General features: G+C 40.5%; 1 protein-coding gene across 2 annotated transcripts; it reads left to right on the forward strand.

Moving 5' to 3' along the window:
- The first annotated feature begins 1,815 nt into the window (after positions 1 to 1,815).
- On the forward strand, positions 1,816 to 6,294 carry LOC121257657 (rab GTPase-activating protein 22-like). Of its 2 annotated transcripts, none has more exons than XM_041158788.1 (5): positions 1,816 to 2,503; positions 3,208 to 3,343; positions 3,450 to 3,499; positions 4,556 to 4,609; positions 4,750 to 6,294. In XM_041158788.1, exons 1-5 carry the CDS (start codon positions 2,352 to 2,354, stop codon positions 5,993 to 5,995), a joined length of 1,638 nt encoding a protein of 545 aa, XP_041014722.1. In that variant the 5' UTR covers positions 1,816 to 2,351; the 3' UTR covers positions 5,996 to 6,294. The 2 variants fall into 2 exon arrangements, with proteins under 2 accessions (XP_041014722.1, XP_041014721.1); XM_041158787.1 differs by having other exon boundaries at positions 1,816 to 2,213.
- The last annotated feature ends 4,260 nt before the right edge of the window (positions 6,295 to 10,554 follow it).

Raw genomic sequence — 10,554 nt, forward strand, 5'->3', positions numbered from 1 at the left:
ATATTTTTTAATATTATTTTTGTTTTAGAATTTCAAAAAGTTGAATTGTTTATTTTATTTTGTGTAAAAATTTAAAAAAATTGTACTGATTAAATGAGATGGAATGAGATCAAAAGTTTTGTAAAAATGAACAAAGAATCTAACTTGACCCGATCCATCCTTCCAACTTTTTTAATACAAGTAAAGGAATGTGAGGAGTATTTATATTCAATTTGAGAGGTGTTATAGTTATAAATAGATTTTATAAAAATAAATTTATAAATTGATATAGTTTTATATGATATTTTAGATATACTTTACAATAAAATTAGTTTTATAATTCAATATACCATATTAAATTATATCAGTTTGTAAAATTATCTTAGTGTAATTTTTTTGTAATTAAAGTATTTTTCATTCAATTAATTGTCAACACGGTTCGAAAATTTGAAATTTCAAAATTCTAAAAATTCTATAATTAGCAGTCAGTCTTTTATCAAATATAAGTAAAATTTATTTATGGATGAAGTATTTCTCCTATGAATAATTAGGTCGTTGGGTTGCATGCTTTATACCTTTCTCTCTCAGTTTAGATGGTGTTCGGATATAAACGCTAAATTTAAAGTCAAGAATTTAGATTAAAATTCAATAAAAAAAAAGTCATCAAATGTGTTTTACTAAAAATTAAAAGGACGAGATCAATTTATTTTTTACAATCGATCTCATTTTTTTTATTTATTCCACACCATTGATAATCTGTTAACAAGTTAGTGTGTGTGAGTAATGTTAAATACAGTCGTGGAGTGTTTAAGTACCGCTTAATTTTTTTGAAAAAATAGTAAATATAGAATTTACGTGAAAAATAAAAATTAATTTGAGCTTTATTACTTATTATCCTTACACACCACACACTACACTTAATTTTTTTAATGTTTTCTTTTTTCTCTTAACAAATATGTGATTTATGGATGATGAGTAGAAAAACCCACTTAGTTAAAGAAGAATAAAACTAAAAAAAATTAAAAATTAAAAAAATTAAATAAGTATTGTATGTGGTATGTGAGAATGATAAGTAGCAAAGTTCAAATTATTATTATTATTTTTTTATGTGTATCCCGCTATCTCATATTTACTCACTCTTTTTAAAGGGATTGTGCAACACTTACGCAGTCCATGACTGTAAATAACATTTATATATATATAACAAAAACACTATAAACACAAAGGGATTTCACAAATTTCGGATAACGTGCTATACCAGTCAAGGTCTTTTTTTGGTTTGTTTTGTTATTTATTTTTCGCGGCCTCTTCCCCACCCCCTCAGAGAGAGAGAGAGAGAAAGAGAGAGAGAGAGAGAGATTGCACTTGTCGGTGAGGGGCGATAGCAGCGACAAGGATGATGATGTTCCGACGAAAATGACAAAGGCGAGGATGATGACTAGGCTGTGGTGAAGGGCAACATTGGCGAGTGGCAAGGAAGGTGAAGGGTGCAGCAACGATATTGGCAAGGAGCGATGAAGGTTTGGTGGCGACGTCAGTGAGGGGTTAGAAAAGGAAGAGGGAAAGGGGAGGAAGAGAGAGATGTTGGGGAAAAAGAGATGAAAAGAAAAAGAGAGAGATATGGTATATTGTCAGTGTCTACATCAATGTGTGAGATCCTTTTGTATTTCTAGCAATTATATATATGTCAAGTTCTGCTATATATAATTATTTTTATATATTATTTATATACTTTATTAATGGGATTAAGTAAAATAATTATTTTATATTTAAAAAAAATAATACAATCAACCACGTTAATAAAATGCGTAAAAAGACTGCAACTCAAATTTTTGATTTCTTTTTTGGCACAGAGACTAGGGTGAAAGACGCGGCGCTCTCTTTGAGAGGAGAGACAAAAGGTCTTCCACGGGAAGAAAGAAAAAGTAAAAAAAAGGCCAAAACCACGAAAAGCAGTTCCGTCTACATCTGAGTTCTGTAAATATCTCGAAAGTCCAGCAGCAGCAGCAGCAGAAGACGACGACGACGACGACGAAGGGAGTCCCTGTGATTCATACTTCACCTCCTCTTTACATGTCCATTTACACCAACAACAACAGTCCCACCATCTCCGGCAGCGGCCGCGGCGGCTGGGTTTTGTCCATGGCGCGGTTGGCGGCCACTGATTCGGCGGTGCTTTTCACGGCGCTGGCCGGTGTCGCCGTGCTAGCCTTCATAGCTTTTACAGCTCGTAGGTAAAGTAATGCCCTAGTCAAAGAAAGAAATTTCTCTCTTTTTCTTCCAACCCAGTCAGGAAAAAATTACCCCCACTATAGCTGCGAAACCCTAGAGAACAAGAAAAAACAACTAGTACGAATTTAAGTGATAGATAGATGAAAGCTCTAAGACGTAGTCACACTTCATCGTCGTCGTCGTCTCCGAGTTCGAACTCGAATTCCTCTCCTTCTTCGTCGTGGATTCATTTGCGTTCGGTTCTATTCATTGTTGCTTCTTCCTCACCAGCTTCTTGTTCTTCCTCCGATCGGTGAGTCCCTCTCTCTCTCTCTCCATTTAATTTCATTGATTCGCCTCAGATTTCTGCAGAGCTCACTATTCGATTCAGATCTCGATCTCCGATTACTCCAAATCGTTTTTTCAGTACCAATCTTCAGTTCAATCTACTTGCTTTAGCGGGGGCTTTTGTTTCTGTTAAATTGCTCTTCTAGGTCCCTTGATGGACTTGCATGTGGTCCTGTTTAAGCTTAATTGACTCGTACTTTTTTTTATGTTAGTTTTGCTAGTTGTTTGCTTCCTTTCTTCTTGGTTTGGAATGCAGAATTTATCGCTTAGGGGACGTCCCATCGGAGTTCCAATGATCTGTTAATTTTAATAATCTTGAGCTCGAAGGATAAGATAACGTTTGCATTTCATTGTGCCATAACATGAATGCTTTATTTGTGCAAGTGGGATTCTAGCACCGGGCATCTCTCTCCGTAGTTTATTGTCATATCTTCCCTAGTGGACAGCTGTTTCGGTGATCTTGTTATTGATTACTAATTACAAGATAGTTTTGTATGGGAAATCAAAATGAACATTTGATACTGCCTTAATGCTTTCATTCATATTCTTTTAAAATTTTCAAATAGGACTCTCCTTCTAATTTATTTGAGATTATTTATTCATAAAAAAGAGCTACACACATTTTCAGGGATCTCTGGGATTTAATCTTTCTCATTCTTTCATTTTCAGGGGTCGTCTCAAGTCACCGTGGTCTCGCAGGAAAAGAAAACATGCCCTTTCGCCTCAGCAATGGAGAAGTTTCTTTACACCAGATGGGAAGCTCCGTTATGGTGGAGTTAAACTTTTAAAAAAAGTTCGCAGTGGAGTGAGTTACCATCCTCATCATTCATTCTGTCTTCGCTGCACTCAGAAGTATAAGTTTTACATCATTGTATGTTTTTAACTTATTATCATCATAATTTCTGATGCAGGGTGTTGATCCAAGTATTAGGGCAGAAGTTTGGCCTTTCCTACTAGGAGTGTAAGCATGTTCAATATCTCTCTCTCTCTCTCTCTGTGTGCATAAATTTCCATCCTTCCATGTGCATTTTTCCCCTTGTTAGCCACAGCTCCCTTTTGTTCCTTGGTTTTTGTTTCCTCAGTGGTGCCTGATCTGATACAATTAGGTTGGCAAAGCTACTCTGGAGACTCAGACAAACTCCTCCTCATTTCCTGAGCTACACTTTTGTTTCCCTTGGTTTTCAAAAATTTTCTGGTTCCTTATCTATACCAATTGGGTTGCTGAAGTCACTTTGGACGCTAGATACTTTTTCATTTTTTGTTTATATCCACAGTGGGAGTATATTCAACTAGCTTGTGCAATCCCGGGTTTTTGGGTATCGATGTTTGGTTTAGGATTGAAAGTCTTTTATCTGCTGCAATAAAGTTAGAATTTTAAATTTCAAAACCTTCTTCTAAAGTATCACTGTAGCTATTCCTAGTGCTGTACCTGTTAGTTAAAATTTCGCTTTTGCTCAGATAACTAGGGTTTTTTAGGGTGTTTTGGTTGCCTATTTTGTTTATATTTAAGCTATTGTGTGGTTAGGAACTTATGATGAGATTTAATTGAAGGGTATTCTAGTGTTAGAAACTTAGAGGGATTGCAGGTTCAATCCTCTTAAGAATGGAGGCTAAGACAGATTTATAAGCTTCAAATATGGCATAAAAATTCTCTCAAGAACTTAGGGTTTGCTTAATGAAGCACCCTAGAAGAGCTAGCCATACTACATGAAAAATGAATTAAGATCAGCAAGTTAAAACTTCAATAATATCAATGTTACATTAATTCTTTTTTTTCCAAGGCTTCACGAATTCCTTTCAAAAAGCAGTTCAGAAACTATTGCCAAACACAATTCATTTCTTGAACATCATGTTGTTTCCAGGAATGTGTAACTAATCATCATTCAACCGTCTTCTTCCTATGTGGTGCATATGTTTAGATGTGCTCAGCTGGTTACCATTTTCATATTTGCATTGCCTTCTGAAAGAGGGTTGTACCATACCTATGTTGGTTGACTGAACTTCTTTATTTCAACAGCTATGAATTGAAGAGTTCGAAAGAAGAAAGAGATAGTATAAGAACTCAGAAAAGGTATGTACACAAACTATGTTCTAAAAGATTTGAGTTATTAATTGTAACCATTATATATGTATGCGCACATGCATGTGTGAACCTTTTTTTTTCCTTCTTGCCTGGCTTCTAATTTTTACAGTGATTCTGTCTCAATGCAGAAAGGAATATGAGAAACTTCGTAGACTATGCAGGCGGCTGCTAAAACATAGCAAAGAGGGATTTAATTTGAATGAAATTGGTAGAATTAGCTGTGATGGGTACAGTGGGAGTCTTGTACGAGACACAGAATCTCCTGGCTCTGAAGATGTGGTTAGTGCCAGGGAGTCCCTTTCTAGTGTGGAAACGAGCCCAGATATTGAATACTCAGACTACCACTCTAGTGCATTATTGGAAGGACATGATAGTGCAAGACAAACCACAAATGCTGATGCCTGTACATTTGACACCGATTCATCCTACTCAGACTCCTCTGAAGAACCTGAAGTCAGTCGGACTTTCCCCTCTATGGAAGGAACAGAAGAGAATGATCCTGACATGAGTTGCAAGGAGTCGTCTTCTCCCTCGAGGACAGAAGTCTCATCAAAATATCGCAATGCTGAAGACTTTGCCTCTTGGCAGCGGATCATCCGCCTTGATGCTGTACGTGCCAATGCAGAATGGATACCATACTCCCCATCTCAAGCTGCAATTTCGGAAGGTAGGGCACACCACTCTGCTGAGGCTGTGGGGTTGAAGGATTATGATCACCTGGAACCCTGCAGGATCTTCCATGCTGCTCGACTGGTTGCTATTCTTGAAGCATATGCACTTTATGACCCTGAAATTGGCTACTGCCAGGGCATGAGTGATCTTCTTTCTCCAATAATTTCAGTGATTACAGAGGATCACGAGGCATTCTGGTGCTTTGTGGGTTTCATGAGGAGGGCTCGGCATAATTTTAGGCTTGATGAGGCGGGAATCCGAAGGCAACTCAATACTGTTGCAAAGATTATCAAGTCCAAGGACTCTCATCTTTACAGGCACTTAGAAAAGCTCCAGGCTGAGGATTGTTTTTTTGTTTATAGAATGGTGGTGGTACTCTTTAGAAGGGAATTAACATTCGAACAGACTGTTTGCCTTTGGGAGGTAATGTGGGCAGACCAGGCAGCCATTAGGGCTGGGATTGGAAAGTCTGCATGGGGCAGGATCAGGCAGCGAGCCCCACCCACAGAGGATTTGTTGCTTTATGCAATTGCAGCTTCTGTATTGCAAAGAAGGAAGTTGATTATTGAGAAGTATAGCAGCATGGACGAGATTTTAAGGGAATGTAATAGCATGGCCGGGCATCTTGATGTGTGGAAGCTCCTAGACGATGCTCACGACTTGGTGGTGACACTCCATGACAAGATTGAGACATCCTTCTGATGGCTGCGAAGTTTTTCTTTTATCCATGATCTTCCTAGGATCTTGGTGATTCTTTACAGGATCGCAAATATTTGTAGGCACTGCATGAAACAAGCACCTGAGGTGCTATATGTGGTCCGAATAGGGAAGTTACATTGCTTGTTCTGCTACTGCTCACCGTTTTCTCTATAACGAAGGTCCTACAGGCAGGCAGGCAGGGGCCTGTATTGTCAATCAGTATACTATATTGGATGAGGAATATCGAAGGGTCCCTTCTATTATTATTATTATTAGGAATATTTGGTCCTTCAATCTTTGAATTTTGTCTTTTTGAGATTTGACGTGTCTTTTTTATAAATAACCGTTCGTGTTATGGATTAGAGACATCAGTCCCATTGTCATTTGTCACTAGGGTTGGGTAACGAGCTACCCTTTGCTAAGCCCGCCCACCCGCAACTCTGGCAGCCATGGGGTCCCGGCCAGAAATGCCAGATTTCTGGCTGGTGACACCGGCCAGGCAGGCAGGCAGAGGGTGTTGTTTAAGAAACGATAAATAGTTAAAACATTACAATTTCAACATTTCTTCACTTTTTGGTATCTCGATTTCTAACCTGTCATTCTAACCTAACTCTACTCTTGATCTCTCCCTCATTAGAAGTTCAACGTCTTAGCCCATGTTGACACGATGCTACTCTGCTCCTCTCCTCTGAGTCAATGTTGCAGTTTGCTCCTGTCATTGTTGCCCGGCTTCTCACCTCTCAATCAATGTCTCACTTATCCCGCTCCCTCTGCCTTGTCCAAATCTCAACCTCGTGTATGCTCCCTCCTTTGTGGTATTCTCCCAAGTCCTTAATGGCATTCTCTCCTCTTTTTTTGTTTTGTTTTTCTTAATCTTTATTTTTATTTTATTTGTGAACCCCAATAAAGGATTTATAGTTGAATTTTTTTTTTTTAAAAAAAAAAAAAGAAGTCCTTCAGGCTAGGGTAGGGGCGGGGGGACATAGGCCCCCTGCTTAGATGGTGACAACGGGGGTCCTCTGCCCGTTTAAGGTGAGTAGCATCCCTAATTAGTTCAAATTTTTTCCAACCTAAATAACGAAGGCTAGCACATGAAATTTTATTTCTCTTTTATTTGCAAAAATGGAATCTAAAATTAAAAATTTGACAAAGTTATTTTTATTTAAAAAATAAAAATATAAAAAATAAAATAAAAGCGGGGTAAGGGTGGGAGGTCTCCTCTCATCTCATCTAAGACCACCAAGTGGTGGTTGAGCGTAGGCCACCTTGAAATGGTTGGATTCGGACTCAAATGCCTTTACCTAGGCCACCGCATGGTAGTTGAGAGAAGGCCACTGTGGGAAGGCTTTAGCTTTTGCCATAAAGGGTGGTCGTATTTGGCCACTAGCTAAAGGTGGTCTAACGAGGAGGTGGGTGTTCTTAAAAGAGAAATGCTTAGGATCCCGAAAATGGGTCCCCAACATTTCAATCGAAAAGTTTTTTTTTTTTTTTAATGATTAAGAAAGTACTTTTTAATGATGTGAATTTTTTATGTTTTTAAAATATGTTTATGATAATTAAAAAAAATACATAAAAAAAAGAAATAAAAAATAAAAAACTGAAATGCACTATTCAGGACACTATTTCGGTGACTGTAGCACCACTCTTTTTAGAAATATTTTTCCATTTTTTTCTAAATAAAGAAAATTTTCACATAAGTCATGAGTTTTTCATTAACTAGTAATCATTCCGATAAATGTTACTTATCATTCTCATACCATATACCGACATGTGTTTTGTCATTTTTGTCCTATTTAAACACATATTTATACATCAATGTGTGTGCGTTTAAATAGAAGAAAAAAATTACAAATCACATGTTAGTGTGTGCCATGTGATGTAGAGGATGATAAGTATAATTTTTCTTATCTTAATTGACTTGAAGGTATGTATGCTGCAATAAGTTAATTAATACTTACAAAAAAAAAATAAGTTAGTCAGGTGAGAGATGCCGTCCTTTTCTTGTAAAAGCGCTTTTTTGTTTTTGTTCCAATTTGTTTGCAATGCTAAATCAACCTAGGAGCCATCTCTCTAATTCTTTTGAAAACCGCTAAAATTCCAACAATAAAGGCCAACCAAATTGTGGGGAGTGTTTTATGCAGAGATAACTTGGTACTTGTTAACGTCGTGTTTCATATGCCTGAACAAGGTTCTAGCAACTCGAGTCGAGATCTACACCTGCAAACACAAGGGGGAAAATGGGCTCGATGTGGTCCGAGGAACCTCTGATGCCTAAGTTAGCATCTTCGTGTGTATAGTAATGGATGGATCATTACCAAAATCAGAGTTTTTTGTACCTGCGATATAGCTTTTATACGAAGCTCAGAGGGAACATTATATCCTTTGTGTCAGGTCAAGTCATTATGCCTGTATCTATTTTAATAGAGGCATTCAATGTGACGTGGTGTCTTGAGACAGAGCTTTTAATGCGGCACAGCCCCTGAGGTGGTGCATTTAATGTGGTGTGGCTTCCAGGGCGTGTCTCGACGGTGGGCTAAACGGCTGATGGTTCCTCTCCAATGCTGCTTCATGTAGCGTGTATCTTGCCTGTTACCTGGGTCAACTTAACCAACACGGCTAGCTATTTAAAGCCTCTCCCCACCCCATTTTTTGTCTTCTTGCCCTTACTCCCTTTCAGCGCCTTGAACTCGTTCTCTTGCTCCTCTTCTTCTTCGCTTCATTCCTTTTCTCGTGACCCTAACCAGTCTCGTTTCCTTGCTCCGATGGCTGCGAAGAACACTTATCGCCCCTCGGTTTGACACCTTGGTGATGACGACCCATCTTTGGCTCATGAGGCATCCCAGTTTTTTTAGGGTTTCAACTAGAGGTCGAAGGTCACCTCCATAACTCTGCGATCGTTGAAGGCCTCTTATGGGTTCCTGAACTTTATCGTCCTAGAGGTTCCCAAGGCCAATGAAGGGGCTGTGGACTCCGAGGGTTTCTCTTTAAAGGTGGCACTGTATCCTAGTATGTTTACCACAGACTATAGGCCGGTTCGTGAGGTTCTCGACTTTCTTTGCTTGGCTCCCGCTCATCGTCTGGGGTAGGGCGCTAAAGGAGGTAGACCTAGAACATCCAGACCTCACTGCCTGGGAGTTCCTCTTGGCCCACAATATCTTGAAGCATAAGGAGAACATATGTAGCTTCCGCTTGCATCCAGGGTAAGTAGTGGCCTTCTTAGAGCCACAATTCCAATGGGTCAAAGATTGGTACTAGCGGTTTTTCTTCTTGTCCGACAAGGGGTAAGAGTTCCCTGTTGGGCAAATTGTACGGAGGGAGTTCCTCGTTTGTGCCATATGGGGGGTTGTGCCCATAGACAAAGATGTTAGACCGAAGACGACTCTCGAGGAGGCGAAAAGGTTGGAGATCGTCTGGGCCTAGGTCAAGGTGCTCCTGGATGATGTTTTCTATGAGGCTTTGTTGACCGAGGGTAACATGAGGCCATACTTGGCTCCCCCGGTGCACACCTGCTTTGATGACTGCATTGTTCCCATGGAGCCACCACACGTCAAGACCATAAGGAGCCCTCAAGCCCGCCGCTTGAGCGGAAAGGGAAGAAACCTCAGGCCAAGGAGCCTGCGGATAGTAGTTCCGACTCCGCTCTGTCACCTCCTACCTGACAACCCTCCATCTCCATCTTAGTCAGTCATCGCCTTCTGCATTCATATTGAAAGTTGCCGCTCCCACCCCGCCGAGTAAGGCGGGGGCTACTAATGTGCCTCAGGAAGCTCGTGCGGCTCCCGAGATGGCCAAGGTCCCTGAGATCCCAATCCTACCTCAAGCTTCTGAAGTTACGTCTTCTCCTATCCCGCCGAGCGATGTGAGGGTAGTTGAGACCCTCACGCAGGCCTAGGAAAGGCTTTTGCTGCACTTCTACAGGGCTATCTTGAAACCCACCCCTAGAGAGTCCACAGTCTACATCTCGCTAGTCCAAAGGGAAAGCACGCCTATGAGAAGCAAGTATTTGCAGGGCCAGGGACCAAGTCGATGAGCCCAAGCTGGAACATAGATGCAGTGCCGTGGTCCGCCCACACCCCGAGGAGTAGGGGGTTTGGTCTTGGATTCGTTTTCATCTCCCTATCAGCCAGGATCAGGGAGGGTGCGCGAGGAGTCCATCCAAGAGATGGCTAAGTCACTTAGGGACCTCTTTTCCGGGTATGTTTTGTCGCGCTACTTTCTATTTTTCTTTCTCCTTAGTTCGCCTTAGACGCTCTGACTTCGTTTTGCTTTTGTGATAGGAGGCGGAGCAACTGGTTGCTTTCATTGTGGATGGTCGAGGAGCTCTGGAGGAAGAGAACCAACTTCGGTCCATGGCCAACTTAGCCTTGTGACACGCCAAGCGGGTGAGTGAGGAAAATGAGTGGTTGGAGAAGGCCCTTGTTAAGGCGGAATTCGAACGTTGTAGGAGGCGGAAGAGGATGGCCCAGCTTTTTCTGCAGAAGACCACACTCAAGTCCGACCTCTCTAAGTCACAGGAAGAGGCCGAGCAGCACAGACTCAAGGCTGCGCTTCAAGGAGAGGCC

Source organism: Juglans microcarpa x Juglans regia, chromosome 3S (genome assembly GCF_004785595.1).
Source record: "Juglans microcarpa x Juglans regia isolate MS1-56 chromosome 3S, Jm3101_v1.0, whole genome shotgun sequence".
Taxonomy (NCBI): domain Eukaryota; kingdom Viridiplantae; phylum Streptophyta; class Magnoliopsida; order Fagales; family Juglandaceae; genus Juglans; species Juglans microcarpa x Juglans regia.